This window comes from Plectrocnemia conspersa, unplaced genomic scaffold, assembly GCF_051122295.1.
Source record: "Plectrocnemia conspersa isolate PC_06_02 unplaced genomic scaffold, ASM5112229v1 ptg000006l, whole genome shotgun sequence".
In the NCBI taxonomy this organism is placed as follows: Eukaryota; Metazoa; Arthropoda; class Insecta; order Trichoptera; family Polycentropodidae; genus Plectrocnemia; species Plectrocnemia conspersa.
This window is the reverse complement of record NW_028277170.1, coordinates 14,983,086-15,010,592: the sequence shown is the minus strand read 5'-3', so window position 1 is coordinate 15,010,592 and position 27,507 is coordinate 14,983,086. Positions and strand designations below refer to the sequence as shown.

Genomic DNA, 27,507 nt, shown 5'->3' with positions numbered 1-27,507 from the left:
GAATAATAATTTTTAAATAGCGATACAATAAAATATAAATAAAGCATTCGCCGTAAAACCTACCAAGATTACTGATAAGAGAATTTTTTAATTCACTGGAATAATTTCGATATATAATGTTCTTAGTAAAGCAAGTGGCTTTACCGTGCTTTTCAAAACTTGTGGTAGGCGTATTTCTTGTAAATAATTGCAATAACATTCCGACAAAATCATTTTGGTTATAGACTATTAGTCCAGTCAAATAAGGCGAAATAAAGGCTAAACCTCGGAATGAAAGATACCAAGCTGAAATTTTGCACAGACCTTCGTTTTGATGTTCTAAGGAGAGGGTGAAAAGTCTCATAAAATATCGTGTCTGCTAATCAAGATATCAAAGGTCAAAGGTCACAAAATTTGTTTTTTTGCAAATATCTCGCGTTTTATGCGCTGCACGTCATTAGATGCTTCACAAAACTTGTAAAGCATAAAATTATCTACAAGTTTAGTAATGATATTTGTTTTGTATCATTAACCGTTTTTGAGATATAGCACGAAGAGTGGGAGGCGTACATCCGTTTATAGAATCCAGCGAGTATTTCTACCTGCTTAACTTGGTATAAGCTTTGAAAAAGTAAACAATCGTGAAAAAAGTGGTCTCGGCAAGTCGTTTGAACCATAATTTTATTACTTTCTTCATTGTATTATTAGGAATTAAAAATAAAATATTGCTCGACAAGAAATTTGTGCGAAAAAATTGAAAGAGTTGAGAGATGTCCTTACGGAGTATGTACCAGATGATAAGAAGATCATTTCCAAATTAAGAGAAAAATATTTAGCTGATATTATAGTTATAACGAAGATTGGATCATTCCCTATTTTTTCTTTTCGCGATGCTCAAGCTTAAGTTTTATCCATAGCTTGGTATGAAAATAAAAAAGGCACTTCGGAAGAAGAGCACTTGCGCGTAGGGGAAGCTGCTGCGGCGATCATTAGAGAAGATATTCGACCTTCTGTTGTTGAGACCAAGTCTTATCCGCCCCGAGTAAAATATTAATGAAGATATTCCGAAAACTTTATTACATTTTCTGCAAGAAGTTATTATAAAGAACAGAAAAGGAAAGACGGGGCATTTTAAAACTAAATACACGGCTATAAGTCATGCTATAATGACTTCCATACGAAAACGGTCCTTTTCTTCGCAGTTATTAATAGGCCTATCTGTATTTATTCATAGAAAAAATACAGATAGGCCAAACATCCAAAAAGACTTTTGGATGTTTTGTCAAGTTTAGGTTTTTTCGCTTCATATAGTGATACTGTAAAATGTTAAATTTCAGCTGTTTATCACCCACAGCCTCGTAATCAACCATCATAGTCAAGTGCCTTAGTACAGTATGCAGCAGATAATGCAGAAAAATATTTATACTCTTGATGGCTATAATACTGTTCATATAATGGGAATGATAAAAATAATAACTCCAAAATCTGAAGTTATATCTGATGACCGCATAAAGAAATTTACAACAAAACCAAGTGAAAAGGAGTTAGCAGCACTATCACATATACCCCTTCTAGTGTATGAAAATCATGTCGTACCCGGATTGAGCAAGAGATTCAAGTTCAAAATTTTAATGATGTAGAAGAACTAACCGAACAAATATTTAATGTAGTTGATTTGTTGTGGATGTACGGAAAGTGGAAAAATATCTCACCGTTGCCAGGGTGGAATGGATTTATTGAACAACTTACAAAAAACAATGAGAACTTTGTAACTTCTCAGATTCTGTTTCTTACTTTTATTCATCATCCTGTGAGTAATATGGACACAATTTACACCACATTACAGTGTGCTATAAACACTGCCAAGAAACATGAACAAAGAACATGCTTAATAACTTTTGATCAGCCGTTCAGACTTGTCCAGAGTAGTTGTGAAACTAGGAGGCTTTCATATGCTTATGTCTTTATTGGATGCATAGGGTATATAATGAATGGAAGCGGAATCAAGGAAGCTCTCAGTACAATTTATGCATCGAATTCTGTCGACAAAATGTTGGATGGTCCCGCTTTTGCAAGAAGTATCAGAGGCCATACGTATTACTTTTTGCATTATCGATGATGATTTTTGAAGATATGGAGATTGAAAGTTATAATGCTTGAAATAGGTTCATTCAGCAGATAACAATTTGCGATGTTTTCTACGAAACTGTGGAAGAATGTACAGGTAACTCTGGCTCCGTAGTTTACATAGCGTTATCCTATAAACGGATGCGCGCTTCCCACTCCCCGCGCTATATCTCGAAAACCATTAACCATACGAAGAAATAAATTATGACAAACTTGTAGAAAATTTTATTTTCTATAAGTTTTGTTAAACATTTAATGACATGCGCCGCAAAAGAGGCGAGATATTTGCAAAAAAACGATTTTTATGACCTTTGACCTTTAATATCTTGATTAGCAGACACGATATCTTTTGAGACTTTTCACCATATATTTAGAACGCCAAAACAAAGGTCTGTGCAAAATTTCAGCTTGTTATCTTTCATTCCGAGGTTAAACCCTTATTTGACTGGACTATTAGAAAATAGCCAATGCCCCGGCAAGTATTGTTTCGATGTATTTATTATTTTAATTACAAATAATTATAATCAAAACACTTTCATTAATCATAAAAATATTGTTTTTAAAAATATTGGCACCAAATCTTTCTTCTTTTGTAACAATAAATCTAAGATAACATCTTCATTGATCGACCGCTTCTGGATACATACAAAATTTTTATACCAGGAGCCAGAGCAACACTTGACAATTTATTCTAATATAATGTATTACTTATTATTTTTTGACAGTTACGACTATCCGAAAAAACGAGAAAGAAGTACGTAGAAAATTGTAAATTTATTTGTTCAAGATGCGACATATTTTTTTAAAAACAGATTTATATCTTATATGTCGTTTCTGGATGCACACGTTTAAAAATGAAATATTCATGCTTAATTTTCTACTCTGTAAGTCGTAAAATAAACGTAAAAAAGGAAATATATTTAATTATAATAATAAAAATAAAAATTGTTTTTGATCGAACGATTTCCGAGCCTCTGGTACATGTATTTTGTTGTTTCGGCCAATAAAAAATAAGCATTCAAATATAAAACAAGATGGCCGACGGTAACGTGACAACAGTTTTAAATAATTTTGCTACGCAACAGTAATTTTCATTATTTTGTTATGTGCATTGTTCGATTTAACTGAATATAAATATTCAGATTGCAAATTAACAAGGTGTGTTATAACTATAAAAATGAAATATATACATAGTGTGTGTGTGAGGATTAGAAGAATACATTGAATAAACTATATAAACAAGTTCCGAGGCCGAAAAGTGAGTTTTTTTTCTTTTACAATATATAAACAATATAATTGCTTCTGATTTAATGCACATATTCGTTAGATTTAACTGAACATAATTACTCGAATTGCAAATAAACCATGTATGTTTTAAACAAGAACATGTAATATATACTTGGTACGTATGAACATTGAGGTTAATGTCGATTAAACCATATAAATGCTAATAAAACGTATTTTTTATCTATTGATATTTGGGGATACTATCTTTCACGACGATTGCGCGACAATGATTGTGATGCAGTCGGTTATTTATCTGGGGAAGTTTGGTTCCATTTTTGCGTAGTCATTTTATTGCTCGCTCATGGCTTCTAAAAAATAAAAACTATGTACAATAATTGAAATCTAAACACAATACTTACAAAGAGAAGTGACAATGATATGGCATAATAATTTGGCGAGGATGTACATATTTGAACTCTTAAATTAGTTTTATATTTGTCCTAGCACGTCAGTCACTAGCTATAGACTTTTTGATTTTTAAGTTTTTTTCTTATAAATGATCGAAATTAGATCGTTCCGTTCTGAGCGACAACTCGCAATACGGACAACTTATAAATGTGTAGTTTCTTGGATGTTATCTAATATACTACATTTATAATGATTATAAATATGGGATTGCCTACCTGGAATAATCGATAGCCAAAATATCTAAGAGTATGTTCTTTTTATTTCCAATGTGGCAAAATATGTATCTACATCATGGTTTTTTATCAATTTTTGTTTTGTGATTGAGTTGTGCTTTATTTATATTATTTACTTTTAATTATTGCACATTTAACATTTATTTTGAGTATCGCGAATATATTTTTTTTTTTTATTATTGATCTCTCGTATTTATTTATGGCCCCAGTCAATTTGGCCTAAGATATGAGAATTTTTTTCTGAAGTGTGTTTTAAGATTTTTTGTGTACTCTCAAAAATGTAGGGTAATAAAAAGCAATAATATTTAGTTTTTACTACAATGAAAAATTTGATTATATTTTTTATATTTATTTACTTAGAAAGTTTGATGTAAATTAATACCCGTCAACTCATTTTAATTATTTCATCTAGCACAGTGAACCTCACAATATCTAATTTTTACCCACATATATTCGCGCGTGCTAGAGTCCAGTTACAAAAATAAAGTCGTATACGTCGCACGAAAATACTATTGTGTGTTGTTTTTGTTTCTACCAGCGCTGCAATAACGGTTATTATCGCTAAGTTGCAGCGTATCGGCATAGTTTGGAGAGCTTAGAATATATTGTAAACATGCGTATGATATATTATTTAAAAAATGCAATTAAAAACACTGCAAAAAATATTAAAATATTTATGTTATTTAGTGATACAAATTATAAACATATAATAGATATAACTTTATATACATAAAAAATATTTTTACAAAAATTTTATATTGAAAATATACATATTTAAAAAATAAAAATTCAAAATAAAATCACGGTTAAGTTGGAAGTCAGTTTTCTTTGGTTTCGTTCCAACAATACTATCACTTCCTAATTATGTGGAATAAGATTGGTAGTTCATTTTCAATTTTTAAAAAGTAACTATGAGTATCGAATCCTAAAACAGTTTTTTGTTATCTTTCGCTTCTCTCACGAATTTTTTGTCAAAAATTGTCAAAAAAGAGAAGCGATACATACGCGTAAGAATATTCGTTGTCTCGCTTGTTCTTGTTAAAGCGGTGATGCGCATTTCAAGGATTTTTGTCTGTGTCACATCCGGTATAAAATATATGTAATATCACAGTAACTGGTTGTCAACTCCTACAATACTATTGTAGGTGTTGACAACCAATATGTGTGTTTTGGATAAAAAGTGTATAGCCTGACGTTCACTGATCTAGCACAATATATTTTTAGTTGTTAGCAGAAAAATAACAGTGCTTTATTTTTTTTTAAATCATGCATTTTAAGCAAATTTTAAAAATACATTTTTCATTTAAATTTAATTATTGTGAGTCAGTTTTTGCTAAAGTTCAACATTAATATTTAGTGCAGCATGTTCCGTTGAATGGCGATAAAAAATATAAATACTAGAAACAATTTCGTGTGTGCAAAACCTGCTATTGTTTTCCCTATTATAAAAAAGGGGCCGGCAGGTGCAGCGGCGCGATTATATCTCTGTTATATAACAGAATTATTAGAAACGGCTAGGTACCTTTATACTTGCCTGAGATAAATCAAATTTCTTTTATGTTGACACATCGCGTATATAGTACAAAAATATTGATTTAAAAAAAAATAAAAAATATTTTCTTTACTACTGATATTTCATTTTGTAAAACCGGTAGTAACGAAGGTCAATTTTTACCTATATTCAATTTTGTTATATAGATAAAATAAGTCAATGTGTAATCAAAAAACGCTGAATTTAATTGTTTCTTAGGATACTTTATCAATAATCAAATTATGCTCTTTTATGTTTTGTAGAATTCAATTTCAAGTCACTTATAATAACATTATGTTTAATTTTAAATCTCTAATGTAATTCATTATGATAATATTTTTTAATCATACTTAATGGGCAGCAGATATAATTAAAGTTTACTTTTGTAGTGATTACAATTTTAAAGCACTTAATACTAATATATTATATAACATAGAATTACGCGTATATGGATTTGTATTTATTAATCAATCTGTATTTAATGTTCGAAATTTAAAATATTTTATATTATATTTTGAATATTTAGAAAATGCTATAGTTGATTAAAAATATATATTTTGATTAGGTAAATCTAGTAGTTTTTTTTTTGAAAAACAATTTTAGCACAATCCGTCTTTTTGATTTGACAACTTCTCTCGATGCGGGAATTCAAGTAGACGTCGTGTATACAGATTTTGAGAAAGCCTTTGACAAAGTTTGTCATAGGTTATTATTAATAAAATTGTCGAGCCTCGGTTGTTCAGATAATTTAACTCGGTTATTCTCGAGTTATTTAAGCAATCGTAGACAGTTTGTAACCTATGGTGGACGATTGTCAAAAGAATATTTTACCCCTTCGGGGGTTCCTTAAGGATCCAATCTGGGACCTCTGCTTTTTGTGTTATTTATTAATGACATAAATACAGCATTAAAAATTCAAGTTTTCTTCTGTACGCAGATGATTTAAAATTATATAAATGCATTCAATCTGTTGTGGACTCCTTCTCTCTACAAAGTGATTTAGCTCTCTGTGAAGATGGGCTTCCATTAACCGTCTGCTCTTTAGTATCGGAAAGTGCCATAATGTGTCATTTTCTCGATCCCGTTCGCCATCAGATTATTTCTACCATCTTGGCGGTAACATTTTGACTAGAGAAACTTCCACTAAAGATCTCGGAATCACTTTCGAGAGCAAATGGAGGTTCTCTCTACACATACACGACGTCTGTGATAAATCTTCCAAGATGCTCGGCTTTGTTATGAGAAATGCCTTTTACTTTGACGATCCGTCAGTTATTCGCATTCTCTATGACACCTTAGTTCGTAGCATTCTTGAATCGGGATCTATAATTTGGAATCCCAGAATAGCCAAATATTCCCTTTTAGTGGAAAAAATTCAAAAAAGGTTTTTAAGATACCTTTACAAAAGGACATTTGGTTATTATCCGTACTTATATCCCAGCGCCTTTCTTTTAGGAGCGTTGGGATATGATTCACTGAGTTCTCGCAGAAACTGTATGTCGCTAAGCATTTTTTCAAATTACTAAAAGGTGCTGTCGACAATCCAGCTATTCTCGAGGAATTCCAGTATTGGGTTCCGGAACATTTTCGAGAATCACGATCGAGAACTCTTTTGATGGCCGTTAGGGCTAGGGCATCCGCACTTGCCGACTCGCCTATAGCTGTGGCCATCCGGCTCCTTAATACGCTGGCATTACATATTGACTTATTTAATGTTACCTGCGAGAATCTGATCCAGTTTGTATAATTTAATTTTGAAATTTTATAATTTTTTGTTATGTTTATGTATTGTTATATTTATGTAAATATACGTTTTTTTTATGTTTTATAAATTTAAAAATTGTTTTCGACCATCGTAGCGCATTGGGGTAACTTGTTAGGTAAAAAAAAAAATATTATGCTGCATTGGCAATAATTGTTATACTTCATTAATTGCTTAAAACGTGATATAGGCATAACCTTTTTTGTTTTTTCGAATTCGTTGATGCGTCACAATATTAATAGTTATTATTTTTTGTAATTCTGAAAACACTAAAAATTATATTATTTTTAGAAATACCAGGTAGAGCCCGCGGCGTGTAAAACAACTTTCTATTTGAACAATGAGAAGAATATATTTTCTCAAGATATATTTCCCTATTATTATTTAGTGTTGTATTTACAATGTAACTTTTCTATTTGAAAAAGTAACCGATATAATTATATATTCCGTCTATAATGCAGAAAACATCGTTTCAGCGCACACTACAAATAAAATATGACTTGATATAAAATGTAATTTTTAAATGCACATTTATTTATAAATAATTCCCTTTAAAATTAGAGGTGTGATTTTATGTTATATTTTATAATTATTATATTCAGACAATATTGTATTCCCTCGAAAGCCCGTGTCAAATAGTAACGGACAATGGTAGTAACTACAAACGATTGTTTACGTCAGAGTTTGGTAGGAAAAAAAATGTAAAAAAAAAAAATACATTTCACGCGCTTCGCTAAAATATAAAAGGATTCCACGATTGAATTTTATTGGTAAACGCTCGTATATAAGATAAAACATTTAATTTAAAGAATAAATAATAATGCATTTTGATTCAAAGACGTTTATTTTATTTCTAACTGGTGAAATTTGTTAATTTCAGTTAGTTTCTCAATTACATCGTGCGATTATGGGTCAAATACGGGGTTCGTAATTAGACCCCTTCATCAAACCAGATGTATTGTATACCGCATACAGCTTTAATTAAAATCTGATTGGAATTAAGCACGTGTGATTTTGCATTGAATATCTAAATTTAATTTACAAAATATATTCCTAATTATTTTATAATTAGGAGCACTTTTTTGAAACTAGAAAATTTTTCACTTAAATATTCTGTATGAAATCGATATATTGTAAAAACAATGTATTGCTTATTACATAAATAAATTGATACGTATATTTACAGTCTTAGAAGTTATTTTATACAAAAGAAATTAATTTATGCATCTAATTGGTTTTATTTAATAATATTGTAGTTCTTGTATAAGTAAAAATTCACTCAATTTTCTAAAAATGAGTTGCAAATATTAAAAATATTAATATTTTAATATGATTTAATTGTTATTATTAATAGTAATTTAAATATAATTTATTTTACTTAATGTTTATTATGAGAAAATAGATGCATTAAATTTAGTAAAAGTTATTGGTTCATAACCATTTAATATTGTATAATAGTTTACGAATGTATTTAAGAAAAATAAGCTTAACGTAATAAAACAATCTTTTTTTTAACAAAGTTAAATAAAAATACATGAATTTATTATTAAGCTCAAGACCATTGCTATTTACTTAACTAGAGACACATAGCTACTAAAAATTAAATCTAAGCCTCTAAAATAAAAAGTGCTCAAGCATTTTTTATTTAAATGTAAATTTAATTTCGGTTTTTTCATGGTCACCGATTGTGAAGATTAGTGGGTTAATATAGCAACGTGTAATAATTAACAGTATGTTTATGGCAATGCTCTTTAATTGTTGCTATTATAAATCTAATATAAAGTTTCGCTGTGGTTACTATAGAAAGGTGTGTTGAATGTTAAATGAATATGTTTTGGTTCAATAATTAGTTGTGTTTTGTGAGCGTGTAGCGCGAAATATCCGCTTGAAAATCTCGATTTGATTACACTGACATCTAGTCATTTGATATTATTAACCATTTGATCTTTCTATCTGCGTTTGTATATATGTTTGAAAATGGACACTCGCAATAAATATGAAACAAGAGATACATATTGATCGTTTTAAGACAAACGGATTATTTTTAATAGTATTTTTAGAAATCAGGGTGTGTTTTTAATATCTAATGTTTTTATATTTGCTCGCTAAAGGATATTTCGTGTATATTTTAAAAACATGATTTCACGTATTTCACTATAATATTATATATATATTTATATTAAAATAGTGAGAAAAAACTAAAAAAAAATATACACAATAGCGGTTTTATTTCTAAGAGATAATTTCCGAAGTTAATATGACTAGAATGAAAATCCAGTCGTTTCGATCGGAAATGACAAGTGTTCCCTATTCGTGATATATAAGCGCGAAGGTAATCAAGTTGAAAAGCTAGGTAATTTGTAAAACAAAACTTATTATCCGTCGCGAGTTTGGCATTGCTTATAGAATTCACTCACTTCTCACTATATAAAGAACGTTTTTGGGTAATCATTTTTCCTCATTGATTAGAATCGTGATCTAGAATCACTGCTTTGATAAACATATAAAAATTAGCTATATAAAGCTAAATAAATAATTAAAATAATAAATTAATAATCTTAATGATTATTCTATAATCATACGACAATACGCTTCTAAGAGTAATATATCTTTAGAATTATTTATATACATATCTTAGAGATCATTAAAAAATAAATAATAAAATAATCGTATATTCATCGTCATAGTACAAAGATATATGTTTGCTTTAATATTATTTTTTGCACAAAATATTTTTAAAATATCAATTGTGTGTATATAAATTAACGTCTTGTTTAATATACATATATCTGTATATTGATTATCTAAGATCGGAATTTTTACTGTGCGCAATTTTCGTTTGCGTAAAAATGACCGAACCGGTTTCTAACAATATGTAGCAAATATACAAACTTAAATATATTAATTTGATAAATGAGAACATTTTTTAATTTGATAAGGGTTTAATAATAACTATATACGTCTCTTTTGAGACATCTTGTAAAAATATAAGAAATCCTGGGTCGTATTCCCAATTATCTAGATTTTTATATAGGTTTTTTTTGATATTTGGCTTGTGGTTGAATACATTATTTATTGTAAAAAGGCACTCACGAATTCCACTTGTGGATTTTTTGAAAGATGTGTTTTGACAGGAACATAACAACATTTATTGGAAAACCAATAATTTCCGTAGGTATTGAAGCGAATGTCAGACGATAACCTAACGTCTCTATAAACAGATTTGCTCTCATTGAATAATGTACGTCTCAGTTTATAAACGAAAAGCACGAAGGCATTCTGATGTTGGAGTAAAGTAGTATTTTTAGTGTTCAGGGAATAGTGTAACATTGTAAAGGCTTTTCGCTAATCAACGAATCTATGTATTATAGTCTTTTTTATTCATGCTGGTAATTATATATATTAGAATAGCAATATAAAATATAGTATTTTTTATTCATGCTGGTAATTATGTATATTATGACAGCAATACAAAATATAGTATTTATATATATAGCTCTACCAAAAAAATATGTGTACGGAAAAGTCATTATTTAGATACATAACTAAAGTAATCAGTGTGCAAAGTTTAAACTATGTATCTTATCAGCTTGTACACAACAGGTAGATCTTACATGTAATTCGAATAAATTTATATGTTTAAAGTGAACATATTTCAGTTTAAAAAAGCTGGTGATTAATATAGCTACGCCCTTAAAAATATTTGTAATGTATTTTTTATGAATTTTACTAAATATATGTATAAATTCAATCGGCAATAAATAACTCACGAGGCTGATCTATTTAAAATCAGAGGGTAGTTTTAAATATAAATTTACCTATTTTACTTGCAAATTGATTATGTAAGTATTTAATCTCCCAGAAGTAGAGCGCTATCGAAGCAATAAAAACTTGTACATCGATTGAATTGACCATTAAAAAAGTAGGTAGAATCACACAAATTATTTAACTTCCAATGTAACATATAACTTGAAACTCTTGATGTCTATAATATTGGTTTGCTTTTAAAATTTTTAATCTTGTTAAAGTTTAAATATACATATTATGCTTTATTTCCGTACAAATATAAAATTACCAATTACTAGGATTATTTATTTCGATAGACTGAAGTAACAAATTCACAAAATATATAATGCAATATGTATGAACTGGATTATTCCTGTAAAAACGTATTAGGATCAATGGCATCACTCAAATAATCTCTAATGCATCGAAATTTAATGCGATGTAAATTAGTTTGTTTCAAATATATTCGAATCAGAATGTGTACATATGAAATTTATTCAATGTATATTAACCCTAAAATTATATTTTGCTTAACCACATAATAAATAGTAATAGTTATAAATAATGTGAACAAATAATGGCAGCAATAATCATAATGGTTATTAGTCTATTAATTTATTCCATGTCTTGATTATTTAGGTCAGTAACAACAATATTTTTGCAACAAATATGATATAACACATGCAATGTTATTATATAATGTATACAAAAATATAATTCTTTTATTTTTGTATACATTTTAGTGTAAATACTTCAACGTGTTATTTTTTTTATATAGCTTAAATTCTATATTTTTTATATAGCTTAAATTCATTTTTTTTAACAAATCTGTTTTACAATAAAATAAAAACAATAAATATATCATTGCATAATTATAAAAATATAAATTTTACACATATTTTCTTACTAACAGCTATTGCTTACAACATTATTGAGCTATTAAACACAAGCTCGTTGAGATGGCTCGCGTAAGAGGAGCGTTCTTAAGTGGCCACAAAGGGCAATAACAACGGACGTGAGCGCGGCTCTATGTGCAAACTATTTTAATTTCTGACCCTCCATATTATTTAAAAACATTTTGATCATCAACGTAGTTGAAGTATATTTTTTTCTGGAACTTATTTTGAAACAATGGTTTATTTATATTTGAATATCAAATAATTATGAAACTGTATATTATATTCGGAATCCGCATAAGAGTCTCTAAATGAGAGTTATTGACATAGCTGACCAATCAATATCTTCTTATTGTTTTAGAAAAAATGTTTTTATTTTATTTTTTAATGCGGTTATTTAATATTGAAAGGTAAATGATTTTAAATCAGTATTAATGAATTTATTAAAAATAAAATAAAATAGCTTGAGTTAAATGGAGATTATGTTACAATATTTAAAATTAACAATTTCTCTTTCACAATGTACAATAATCTTTTTTTTGTTTCAGCCCGCGCCGTTTTAAACACTTGATGTAACAAAAAAATAAACCATTTCGCTGTACACGACTCAAAACTTCGGTGCGTCTCACCGATCCAGAATGTTTTCGAAGTTCAAGAGCAATCCCGTGGTGGTTCATCACTCATGGGATGCTAATCCCATCACTGACTTCTTCGATATCGGCAAGCAAGTTGCTACTTGCGGACCGGAGCACGTGTGGAAAATTCATGATGCTATTCGCAAAAATGAATCTAGGGTAAGTCATTTATATTTTTTATGTGTATTTTAATATGTGAATATTAGCTGAAATATGCCATATGTTATTATTATGAATCTTAAAACCATCCATCAATTAAATACTACATTTGTTATGCAGTGTATCATTTTAATGTAAAGTTACTTGCCAAAAGTCATTTACCTAATTAATAATACATTTTTGGGTATTGGTTGTTGTTTATGTTTATGTGATATGTGATATTATCCGTGAGCTACATTTAGATTTTTATTATATATTTCTTGCTACCATATACATACGTACGACCTAGCTTAATTTTAATTAATAACCACGATATTCATCTATGAGATTAAGAAAAGCTAGTAAAACCTATTATGCGATGATCGGAATCATAATCGTCTTCGCTTTTACTCAATATATAAAGACAGAACAAATAATACTTTACCATTTCAATTCATGATAAAAATTGTGCCCGCAGGGAACTTTTGAATAGCGGATGTTATCCTGCATTTAATCACTATTGTATAGTCCCTGTCTTCGTATAGAACAGTGGTTTAAGCTTTTTAGTAATCGACACCCTATTGAATCTAAAAATACGTGTGTCGATTTTTTCATTCAGGAAAAAACATTTAATGTATGTATGATAATTTATTTATTAAAAAATACACGTTTCAATTTTTTGATGGCTAGTTTGTCGTTACCTATTCATATAAATACTAATTTTTCGTGAGTGATCATTTGCATTTTTAAAAAGTAAAAACAACATTTTTTTCTAATAATTCAGATTCAATCTCAATGCAAATTAAAAATTGGGACACCTAGCATAATTTTCACCAGTTAGAATTACCTATTGGAAAAGCACGTTATTATCAAAATTATCCTTCCAGATTTTTCTTTGCAGACTGAAATACTGGGCCGCAGGGTAATAATGATGGCTGGTAAATCAGGTTTCAGACACATGCGTCACTTCTACAGGCCAGTTTACCGGTCTATAAGGTTCAAAGGGTTATTATTTCCCTTATTCTCTCATGTAAGACTTTTTCAAAGTCGATGAAACAAAAGTAAACGCAAAGGGTTAACCTTTGTATTCATAATGAGCGTCTGACGCATTATAACTCGGATGGTGCTTCAGGATCACCATTTTAATTTATGATTTGTAAAGTAGTAATAAAAAGTTTTAAAAACGAGGTCTCATAAAAATAACCGTTTTTACTTAAATCAAATCAGCGAAGAATAATTTATCGGGATAAAATTATTTTTTCTGGTACCGATAAAAAATAATAGTTGTGCCGTAATTTTGCTTTTGAGTTAGTGAATTAAATTTTAACTCATATTAATATTTCTTATAAATATAAATGAGAGTATTTCGTGCCTTTGCTTAAATTTATGTTTGTGTTAAATAATATTTTATTGTAAAATCCCTAGGGCAATAGTTCAGCAATATTGTTACGATGACATATTTTTTTTAGTATAAAATAAATTTATTCTAGAGATAAAGAATTAGTCTATATAACATTTAAACAAATTAAAATTAGAGCACTAGAACTGATTACGATAGTATGGTTTATAAATATCAATATTCAATAGCTTAATAGAATAGATAATCTAAGAATAATTAAAAACTGACGGCGTATGAAGTTTGTGGCAGTGTGGTTGCTTACTCGAAGTCGTAGGTTTCGGCCAACTTTAGTTGTAACTTCGGTTTTGACAACTTCCAGAGAGTGTAGTGCAGGCATAAGAATTTCGTTCAGAAAATTTTGACATTGAAAATCTACGTAAGGGGGTAGTGCTTAGGAGTTGAAAGTGGGGATTTTAAGGCTGCCATCAAAGTAGATCGTTTGTGGCATCATGTGTTGCCTACATCAGATAAAAGACAATAAAAAAATAGGTGTTTATTTTCAGATTATATTTATCTCAAAAATTGTCTGAGAAAACTTCCGATGATATTTAATATACCAATAAAAAATGATTCTAGAACAGTAAGATTTATTTTTGAGTAGAATTGTTACTGAAGATGAAAAGTATTTTTAAAGCGATTAAACAGAAAAAATAAATATAAAATAAGATCCATAATAATATACATTAATAATGGTATTGTGTATTATAAAAAAAATATATTTTATTTTCACAAATAGAATATATATATATATAATATGGCAATCATCTATGCTGGGAATTTTTGTTGTGTGGAATTTCCGTGTCCGTTGTTTTCGTGTGCGCAATAATCATAATAATTTTAGTTCATAATACACACACAATATTTAAGACATTACATGTGTATAACGTTATTATTTGCATTATACTTTACCACTGAATATTTTTTACGATATGTCGGCAGTCTATTGTGAGTTATCACAGAATACCACTCTCTAGTCGATTCGCTTTTAGGTCAGGGAAAAAAACCAAAATCCATTTAAGTCAGGTCTTATGTGCATATTATGGATACGTGGCTGTGAACATATATGTTTTTCTCGTTTTTTCCAATCTAACAGTAGGTTCATAAAAGCTTTATTTTCAACATTGTACCCGTTGGAAAATCAATGGTATATTTATATTTTTATATTTAATATAATTTATTATTAATTAATCAAAGATTCACCATATTTTTATATATTATAGTAGCATACGTGTGAGAATAATTATCATTTTAATTGCATTCGGTTGATTTTACGCAATAAAAAAATAAAATAAATGAGAACTTTGATAAAGCTCGGAAAACTAACTTAAAATCAATATTAAATTTCCAGTAGTGCTGCAAGATAACATATTGTGCAGTTTTAATTAGAACGTGATACTGGATCGCAGTAGCAATTTTAATTACTACTGCTTATTTTTTTATTTGTATAGTCACGACTAAGAATAAGGAAAGGCAAGTGAGTCGCGTATTACTATTACACAATAAAAGTGCAATGGATCGTAAATAAAAGCTCTATAAATAATATTAATATTTTCAGCCTCATATTTTTATATTTGTAACCTTGAAGAATGATTTAAAATAGAATTTCTTTCTTCGTCGCCAGTAATGTTTGCTAGACTATATTTATTTGAATTATAAGCCTGAAGGTAGATATTTTATTATTGTAAAATGCCTACAATAACTATTTGATTGATTATATATCTTACTAAAATATAAAATTTGTTCACACAAGCAATAATTCAGGGGTAAAGGAGTGGTTAATCTTCAGAGACTATCGTAGCCGTATTTTACCTAATTTTTATTCTTCCAAAAATAGTAAAAAATATTATATAAGTAATATTTCTTAAATATGTAAATTTATTTTACTAATAAGTACTGTTTATTTATTTTTGAAATTTAAATAACCTACAGCCTTCATACTTACCTTTGTCGTCCCATTTAAAAATATTGACATAATTTATAAGTAATCATGTGTTATATGAGAAACTTAAGTATGTACATCATCATCAATAACTTTAAATTAACTTAAAAATAAATTAAAAATTCGCCATAAATTATTAAAACGATTTAACAAAATCATTACATTTAATACTGTTTATTTGTGGTGATTGGTTTTGGTTTTGCGAGGGCCAGCATTAACTGGTCCAACATTAATTTAATGTAGACAATATCATTCTTGAAGAATATATAAATACTTTTTGGTATAAAAAAACGTTTTTTAATACACCTCGAATTTGGAGGAAGTGCGTTAGTTATTTAAGAGGTGTTTGTGATCTGGGTGTGAATTAATGCCTGTTGCTTTTTGGAAAGAGGTGTGAAAATGCGCATGCGTGGAACAAAACCAAACATTGGAGTATTGTCGTTGTTTGGCAAACTTTGACCTATTCACACTTCTCCGGTGTTTTCACCTACTTAGATTGACGTTTGCCGCTTGCGAACAAACTTTCTCCAACCATTAAGCTGCAAAGTATTATACACATAGGCCGTCCAAAAAGTTCATTCCTTTAAGTATTTTTGAAAACAAACTTATTCAACCTTATCGCATATAATTATAATTTTATTATTATGTCATAATCAAAAATATATCTGACTGCTATATTTTAGCAATATTTTCTACTGCCAACATGTCATATGATATGTGTACCTAATTATAACTTTCCTTATAAAAAAAATATCTTACGTTCCAGCGTAGCTTTAAATTTAAAGTGCAAAATCAATAGCTGCGGTATTAGGGTGCACAAAGTAATTATGTGCATATGTAGCTATATATTGGCAATATAAGTAGTATAAACCACACAAAGCAATTACAGTGTAAACATATTTTTGCCACAAATTTACATCTTTGCAAAATCTTACTAAATATACTGAATTTTTGCCACTTGATTTGGTAATATTAATGCATTGTAAACTTTAGGTTAAAATATATGCATACAGTTGCATATTATTAATATTTACTACTTTTATAATTTTGTATTATTTATAATAATCAGTAATAATAGTAAATAATAAGTTTAATTTATTATAACAAAACAAATCTGTGAAATAATTTTAAGTCAATAGCAAAAAGCAAGAATTAGGAATTGAAAGTGAAAAAGGAATGTTACTCTTACTACTCATATTTGTCATGACATAAAGTTTATTTAACTATATTTATTTTATGGAGTGTATTTTTTGTAAGTTGCTCCGATAAGTATTTCTATTATTCTGGGATACCACAGGTTCCCTGCTCTTTTTGATATTTATTATCGACACATGCGCCAATTAATAACATGGAATTTGTTTTATATTCTGATTCACTTTATCTACAGAAAACCTGGAATCGCTATGGAGGTGGTCGATCGATAATCGACTACCGAGTACATTTAAGGCGGAGGCGTTTTAAGCAAAAATACTTCCGTCAATGACTGGGAGTGAGGTTCGAGCAGAAATATAAATTTTGTTTGCACATCGCCAAAATGTTCGATAAGGCGTTGAGGATGCTCAGCTTCGTTATACGTAGCGCGTGTTACTTTATTTGCGTACTGTACGATGCACTAGTTCGTAACGTTTCCGAATATGGCTCCATTGTCTGGAATCCAAGTGAAGCGAAATACTCCTAAGTATTTTTTGACTTAATATTTTTTGATAGGATCGTTATGGTAAAATTCATAGCGTTTTCGCCGACACGTCTATTCAATGAAGTATTTTTAAAGTTACTAAAGGGTAGTGACGACAATATGTTGATGCTCGGCGACTTTTGGCTGCGAGCTCGCGATCGCGCCCCTTATGCTTGACCGTTGCGGCCAGGATGTTAGCGTTCAAAAACGGTTCTTTGCACGCGCCATCAAGTCTTTCAATTAGTTTATAGATAAAAGCTATAATCTTAAAAAAATGTGGTAGGTTGCTCATCTATTTTAAATGTGCACCATAACTGTTTTTTATTATTTTTTTATTATTGTTACTACAATAGCCATTATAAATCTGGAAAAACCTGTAAAATTATGATAAAAAATGCGTTCACACTAAAGTCGATTATAAATGCAAATATAAATTGTTGATTTTTTTGTCATCACAGATGAACAATTTTTAAATGGTTATGATTATAGTAAGATTCACACTTTAAAATATAAGTATGAAAAACTATACTAATATTTTTAAAAATAAATAAAAAATATTTAAGCATTCGTACTAAGTTTGAAAATTATACAATTTAGTAAAATATACATAAACAAGTCATAAAAGTTTGATTATTATTATCACGACTAACTTTCTACTTTTTTATGAATCAATGAATTTCCCGAATTCATGTATGGCGCGTGATATCTATTATTATACGATTATCTCTTTTATTCTTGGAAATTGGTGAAATGTCTGATATGATTTTTCGGGTCAAAAAATTCAGAATAAAACCAGTGAGTGAATTTATTAAATATGAAATAATACTTGTCTTGCTATTACAATATATAAAATTTTTTTTTAAAATAAATCTGGCAATTATCTATTTTTTAAATTTGTTTTAAGCAGTTGTTATAAGTTGTCAGAAAGCTATTATTATCATATATTTTTTTTATTAAATAAAATTTTGGCGTTTTATAATTACTTAAAAAAAGCAAGGAATCGTCTTGTACTGACTATGCACACAGTATGAAATTTTATTGTTTAATTTAAATATACCTTTCTGAAAGCCACTGTTGAAAATATAATTGTATGTATTAAGTGTCTTTAAATGTAAATAAAACATGAAGTCAATATTGATAGTATTATATTATAAGTACTTTCCGCCGTAATAAAAAATAATTTATCGTATTACTTCAAGATTTTATTTAATTAATAATCAACTTTAAGGAAAAGATTATACAAATAATAATGTACCATATTAGTTAACAAATTATCTCGTCAAATATTTTTTAATTCCTATTCTAATAAGTTGGGAAACTTTAATTCAATCAATATTCTCTTTTATATTTTTAAAACATAAGTCTTTCAGCCGTCAAAAACGTTTTTTAAATTAAATTTCCATCAGTCAATAGATTTTTATTTTTTATGAATAAACAGCAAACTCAAAAATGCAACGGTTAACCGGCTGGTTTATTATTAGGTTTCGCAAACATACTATTTTTATGTAATTAACGTTTAAATGCTTAATCAAACATTGTGAGTATTTATTATATATGATGTATTGTCGTAAAAACAGATCAAAATTATTCTATTAAATAAATAAAAATAAAGTTAAATTTAAAAAATAGTACTAAAGGGTATTATATTTTATTATTCTCTCGTTTAATTTTCCAGCATTATTTTTTTAGCAACTATGTTATTTTATAAAGTAATTAGATTTTATCGCTCTTTAAGACTTGATAGGGTTCAAAGAACATATAGTTGAACTTTGTAGATCAATGAACCGGTAAAGTGTGTGTATAAAATATGCATAAGCCTTAGTTAAAAATTCGTCTGCACTTTGAAATGAAAGTTCATACGTGTCATGATACCTATTTAAACGCTTTCATCCATTGTGTAATTATGCAACCTGTCAAATATTCAACGTTATCGGTTATTCTCTTTATTGAAACTAATATGTAATATTTAATTTAATTAGAAAAATGTATCGATAAAATAATAAATATAATAAATATGACTAAACTTTGATTCACAATTCATATTAGCAATTTGAACGTTCTAATTTTAGCTGATCATTTATTTCATTAGCAATATATACATATATAGCAAGAAATAGTTATTAATTAAATCATATAATTAAAGAGCTTGTTGATTCTGTGTTTATTAAAATAATGCCGTACAAACATTTTGCACTGAATTCAGTAAATTGACTCAATTAATATGTAATTTATATGGCTGTATAATTAGTGTTTTTAACATATTAAATTTTTTTTGGAGCTGAGTTTTGGGTTAGATTAAAATTACGTATTTTAAAAGTCGTGTATATATACGAGTTTAAAAATCCGTAATATATGTACTATAATATATATAATAAATATAAAATATGTGTAATTAAACTTTTTTTGGCGAAGGATAAATGACAATTTAATGATTGAAAGATATCTTAATATATACTTAAACTTGTGAATCTAAAAATAATTATCAATTATGTTTTATTCGCTTAAACCTTGATAAGATTTTAATTTGTTTAAATCTTGAACCATAGAATATATTATTTTAATATACACTTTTTTATCTAAGTTAGTAATTCTGTTTTAAACTTAAATATAAAAAAACTTGTATAGGTTGCTTTTATTTGGTATTTTAGGGTTTTGTAGCCAAATTATTATAATAAATATAAACATGTATAAATAAATTAATATTTTTTTAAGCGATGGAGTTGAAATGGCAGGTCTTGAGTCAGAGTACGCTGGCGTGTCGAGTTGTATTATTGTCAGCTGTGATTGTCATGGTTTTCTCGATGTTCTCTTTATGATCCACTGATGTCTTTTGAGTCAACTCGTCTCTGCTGCTGTGACTCCGTAGCCTCTCTCCATTTATGACCAAGTGTCACATATTTTATAATGCTAATTTAAGACATTTTTGCGATCTTCTTCGAGACAACCACGAAATATGTTCATGCTTTAAAAAAATGGTCACTCCGGTAATCAGTAACCAAAGGGTAAAAAAATAATAATATGCGTAGTGGAAGTGCGTGACCATTCCAAACAAAAAGTAGTTTTTTGCAGTACTTATATGTTATTACCCGTTTGAAATGGTGGCTCGTGCCATATTTCTAATTATTAACGAAACTGTTTCGTCACAAGGTTTCTTTCCATTGTTGTGTAAAATAATGCGCAGGCTTCACTTTTATTATCTGTTTATTTATCTTTTAGTTTATTTAAAATAGTAGTAAGAATGAACTTTAAACTATAATAAATTGAGTAGATATTTTAAATAATTTATTTATTTTACTTTATTTCTCCAGTTGACTTTTTTTGAGAATCGAGATATATTTTGTTAATCAATTATTTTTAATAGTTCTTCTTTCATTAATATACTTATTTCAGTATCGTCCGGAAGTATTTCACTTAATGTTGAATTGTTATTAGATGTATTAATAGGATATAATCGCCTGCCACTTGATTTATTGTAGTATATATAATACATATATTAGATATAAAGTCATACTCGTTAAAAATTTGTGATAAATGTTTTAAAAAAGTATTTCTGTATTATAAATATTTTTTTTTTAAATTCTCCATAATTTTATATTTCCTTGTTCCAAACCCAAATTTTGGCATATCAAGATTTTTCTAAAACACAATATCTAAAATTTCAACTTTGAGTATTTTCGTCACAGTTTCGTGTATCACTTATATGCAAAACATTAGTAAAGAAATCACGCATGTCTTTCACATCGTTCAGATTACATTAACCCTGCATTTGGGCATTTTAGAAAATTGTTTGGTTTTGCGAGGTTGTTCCTGGCTCTAGCAGGCGTTGGTGATAATGGTCGCCCTGGGGCAAATGTCAGTTAATTAAATGAGAGATTTGCCTCAAATGTCAGTTAGTTAAATGAAATGCCTTTGATTTACACTGCGACTCCAAGAAATATTCAGATCATTAGTTCCCAAGGCAGTCCAGATGCGCGTGATACGGACAACTTAATTCGAAATCGACCTAAGCATGTCTCCATATTGAAACCCAGGAGTAGGAATGAACGGGAAAGGGGGTAGATATTCACGTACTTACATACACTCTACTTGTATAATGGACGAGTGCTAAATAATTCAATAGTCGTTGGTATCGGGCTTGTTGCTTAATCTACTATTGCTATGGAAATGGATAAAATAAAATAACTTAACTAGGATTATAAATTGAATTATGATTGCAAAAGAAAAAATCGCAGTTTTTTTAATATTGCTTTTATTTTTATACCAGTGGCTTATAAAAGTTGAACGACGACAGCGCTTACGTTCATAAAATAATCGCAATTATTTTATTAAAATATTCTTACACTTTAAATAATAACATTAAGCGTGATTACACAGAAGATATTATATATACTAGTTGCCTATGTTTCAAATAAGTAAACTAAGAAATTGTTTCAAGTAGAGAACATTAAATACAGTTACGATATTTTTTGGAATATCAATAAAAATATAAACTTATTTTTCTTCTGGTGTCATGTCCAATTCCAGATGTGTACGATAAGTTGATAAGCTCAAATTATTTGTCTGTACGTAACACTTCTTCGACTTTCGTCATTCCCGTTCATAGGCGTATGATTCGCAACCAAAGCATCTTCTTTGTTCTGATCCATTTTTTAGCTTAAATTTATTAAATTATTAAGGTATAAAGAAGCACATATTTGGGACCTCCGATCATGCTTCCGATTAGAGTCTCCAATTACTCAAACCATCAACTACTCGAGTATCGAATATTAAAATTTTAAAATACTCGAGTACTCGAGTACTTTCGAGTATTTACCAAATGTACCAAAATAGCTATTATTCAAATTCGTGCACATATAAATAAATAAATAAAATACTTAGTATGTTAATTTTTACAATTATTTTAACTTCACGAACATACTTTTTAAAAACAATAATGCAAAAAGTGTCTCGAATTTAATATTACTGCTAACCTTTGGTTTTATTATTCCCGTTATGGAAAAAACCCTTTCCGTTGCTGTTGATGTTGGTCTTATTGTCATTAACGCGTTGGATAAGGCTTCTAACTTATATCTGTTCGCTTTTTATAGATATCAAATTTTTTGAACTCTCTTTTTATGTTCTCTTCTTTCGTTCCCTTCTCTGCTTTTCTCTTATTTCCTTCGACTATTGACAAAATAGTATTTTGTAATTCTTCTTGAATAGATTTTTTTTCTTAACAATATACAATATTCTACTCCTTCTGATTAATGCGAAGAATTTAAATCTATATCATTCGAAGATGTATTTGGGTGAATCCCTTTCACTCTAGAGCTAAACGGTTCGCAAAGAACTGACTTTACTTTAAATGCCTTTAAAACACACAATTGTTTTGATTTATATTTTAAGCTGAGGGATCAGTATAAACAATTGACAACACTAAAAAATTTTTTGTTGATATTTCATATTGTTCATTGCCATAAATTAGATAAGTCGGGACTGTCGAAAAGAAAACACAAAATAAATTTCTCCGTCGTACCCACTAACATAGCCGACGACCGGAACTATGCAACTATGGAACTATGAAAAAAGTATACCTGATAGTAACCGCTCTAACTCGAGACTTCGGGCATAAACGCCAAATAAAAGCAAGACGTTAACCTTTACCGGACCGAGTTAAAGTTATTTTTGTTTCTGAAATATTTCAAAATTTTTTAATTTCGAGTATTAATCGAGTAATTTTCAAAATGCTCGATTATTAAGTACTTGAAAAATAGACAAAAATACTCGAGTATCGAGTACTCGATTACTCGAATTGGAGACTCTACTTCCGATGTACCCTATCTTCTTCGCTTAATGGTTGAAAAAAAGGATTGTAATAGCGAACAAATATATCGATACTGGTATTTTGGTATTTATATTAGACACCGGTATTGTAAATATCAAAAAAATACTACAAAAAAAGCTAATGGAATTGCGACACTTATAGAATAATTTAAAACTAGAATATATCAGTATAAAAATATATTTATATTTTAATTAATAATACTTCCCAGTAAAAAAATAATGTCAAGAAGACCATAACTTGTCCAAGTTGCGGTACTTGTTGAAAGAAAGATAAAAAAATATCATAAGCATAAAAGGTAAATGTTTTTTAATACCTAGTCTTTATTGATTCTGTGAATTAAAATATTACTTTAAAAGGTCAGTTAACCAATGCTGGAATCGCTCACTGTAAATATTTGCCAGAAATGTTTTCAAATTCTAAATAAGCTACCTCATCGTAAACAATTTTATTAAAATATGTGGTGGATTTTTTTTATTATCTGAAGTCATATTAAATATTTTTTGTAATGTATGTTCTAATGAATTTTTAATTTATATAGTATATTTAAAAAAATATTGTTAAGCTCACAAGTTTATATCTTTATTTATCATTGTTTATATTGATACTTATTAAAGAGAAATTAAAAATAGATACCGACATGAATAGGTCGTATTTCTAATTAATATAGATCACTACGAAATAAAATTAATTGTTTAATAATACATACGTTGTTAGAATATATTCTACGATTTAAATGCTTTTAAAATATACCTAAACACGTATGTGTAGTCATTGTTTTTTTATTTATTTATACAAAATACATTAACACATTTCGCGATTTTTTTAGATATACATATTGATATACACATGCGCCTTCTTTTCTTGATCGACACATAAAAATCGTTGCTTACTGTGCAAAGAGCTATTTTTGATCCATTAATGTTTTGCTAACCGTAAATTTATATATAAAATATAAATAGCTAAAAGATTGTTGTTACAGCTCAAAGAAATACACCTGTATTTTTTATCGTGTCAGAAGAGAGCTTAGAATCGATCAATAATTTTGAGGACGTCTTTAAAGGTTAACTATTATTCTTCCAATTTCTATACCTATTTGAGCATTAGAGAAAAAAACCTAATGCAACGTTTTTTAAAAATTCTTTTAAGACGCCCACGCTTTGATCTCTAAATCATTAATAACTGATATTGACAACAATAAAAATATTATTTAATTGTATTTTACGCTTTTTTTCTTTGAGGATAGCAATGAAATCATATAAAAATATTTTCCTATATGCATATATTATATGAGAGTATATTTTTGATCTATCTTAATAATAAAATATTTATTTCATTAAATAATGATTTGTATTTATTACAATTATTCAAATTAAAAGGATTAAGGCAATAGTTATACTTTAATAGGCAATATGTGTTAAAACGATACATAGAGAATAAGTAATATTCACCACGTATGCAGTATGTTATTAATTTAATTTGAATTTTGATTTTGAAACGTACAAAGTGAATTCATTATAGCTAAGTTTTAGGCTATGAATTATAATTATGAATAATAGAATAGAAAAAGTGAAAGAGCTTGTGTCGTACATACGATATTATGTAATAAGTGATTTGGTTTGATGCTCCAAAAATAATTCATCCTTGTATTCATATAACTAACAAAGCTAATTAGCGTTCCTTAAGGAACACATTTTTTTCCATTAAGATTCTCTTTGTGTGTATAATATTATAATATAAAGGTATCTTGTGACGAATCTTAAAATTATATTTGTGTAATTTGGTCGAATCGGTATATTTTGTATAATTTAATAAATCATATTTTTAATAGTAATTAAAAAAACAAATATTATTCGCTATAATAAAAAAGGTATATTTTATGTAAATATATTTTATTGAATGTTTTTTACATTATGGTTTTCTAAAGTAAAAGTCTTTCTTAACATTAAATTATTGGCAAAATATTTAAAAATGGTATTTTCCTACTAAATTTATAAAATAAAGTTACCACAATTTTTTACGTCGGTAATTTAATGAAGGAAAAACTATCGAGTGAATTTTTCTTTGAACTTTTAATTTATTATTATTAAGGAAAAGCATATTCATATTTACGTGCTCTAAGTAATTAATAGACTCAAGGGCATTTGAGTGTTTATATTTAAAAGTAAGACTTTTGAACTGTAAACTCAAGTTTTAACACTGATAATATTAATGTTATTCCTTATTGCCAATTCCAACATTCTACTGATTTAAAATTATTCCTCAAAACAGATTTCATATTGGATTGTAAATTTTTTTTTTTTAATCAAACGGTTACATATAGTTGCAGAAATTTATCTTGAGATCGGATGATGTACATTTTAAAGTTTACTTTAATACATAAATGTGTGAGAGAGATGTCTTTGTCGTAACACCTTTATTGCATCTCATGTGTGCATCTAATCTACGCTTCTCCCAGTAGCCTTTTAAGTTTGTGCACTTTATATCATTTTTGCTTCCCTTACGGATTAAATTTCACCTTTTAGATCCATATGCAGGGCCGGTAAGTAATTTTGTTTTTCAGCACTCTACATGAGAAAAAATTCCGTTTTTATTTTTTTAATCGCACTTTTTTTATTATAATTTATATATTAATACAATATACATACTATTTTATTGTATATATATTATAAAAAGTGATCCAACTTTTTTAGTTTCCCAACATTTTAAAAATACCCACAACGGAATATATATGTATATATATAAATATATTGTACGTACCGGGGTTATCGATTTGATAAAATTAATATTTGTATTGCAAACATTTTATTTATCGGTAATCGTTTCTGAATATATTAAATTTGCTCATTCTCTAAAAACCAAAACGTAAAAGCAAATTTACAGGGAATTATATTTGTGTTTTTTTTTGCATTTGAGTGAAAAAATATACGCTGGGTTAATTAATGAAAAAAAAGTAGATATTCACGAAAATTTACTCGGGAACAAATTATTCAATACTTTGAGTGGGATGCTGTTAAAAATAACATTGCCATTTAGTTTATTTTAAATAAATTAATCATTTTTAAATAATAATGTATTTGTAGCCATTTATTTTAATATAAAAATATTTGAGCTATCACAACTAGACAATTAAAAAACTATGTATATTCAGAATGAAATTAAGTAAAATTGACACTGTTTTTAAAATGAACGTAAATGGTTTCATTGGAACGCTTAATATAAATATATTTTTCAACAGCATTTTAAAAATAGTTTTAGCTATACAATTTTTGTATTAAGATAACGTTTCTTATACTAATACTATTTATTTATTTAAAATTGTTTTTATTAACAATACGAAAAGTTGTCATTTAACATGTATGTACATTCCATCTACTTTCATATTTACATATATGATGTTTGGGTATATTTTTCCGTCGTATGGTATTTATTGAAGCAATCTTTAATATAAAGATATGATTTTTGAATGCGTGTTTTAAAAAGGCACCTTGTAGTTTTTTTTTCATTAGTTTTTCACATCATATTGGAATTTTTCTATATCGGTAGAGACCCATTTGACAAGTCACGCGTAATGCACATCGTGAATATTTTCTTGTCCCATATTATAAAATTATTGCTCGTTTATATATATTAAATAAGTTACAACTTCTTTTTTGCGTAATAATTTTGTTGCTTATGGAAGTCTTTTTCTGTTAGACATAATTGTACCAGTTAAATTTATAAGAAAATAAATTAAGACGTAATATAATAATATAATCGTGTAGAATTAGTCAGTGTACATATGAAAAACGTAATGAAATTATTTATTTTACAACTTTATGACTATTTTTATTTATTCTTCGCGACGTTATAGCACAAAATATTAAATAGATCAACTTCGCAAATCAGAAA

General features: G+C 28.0%; 1 protein-coding gene across 1 annotated transcript in view; it reads left to right on the top strand.

The window, feature by feature from the left end:
* bma (SCY1-like protein bma) overlaps positions 1-27,507 on the top strand; it is a 229,393-nt gene that overhangs the window by 28,099 nt on the left and 173,787 nt on the right. Inside the window, exon 2 of the mRNA XM_088187622.1 lies at positions 12,558-12,803. Within this exon, the coding sequence (XP_088043748.1) occupies positions 12,648-12,803 (156 nt within the window). The 5' untranslated portion in view covers positions 12,558-12,647. The remainder of the gene's footprint in view (positions 1-12,557; positions 12,804-27,507) is intronic.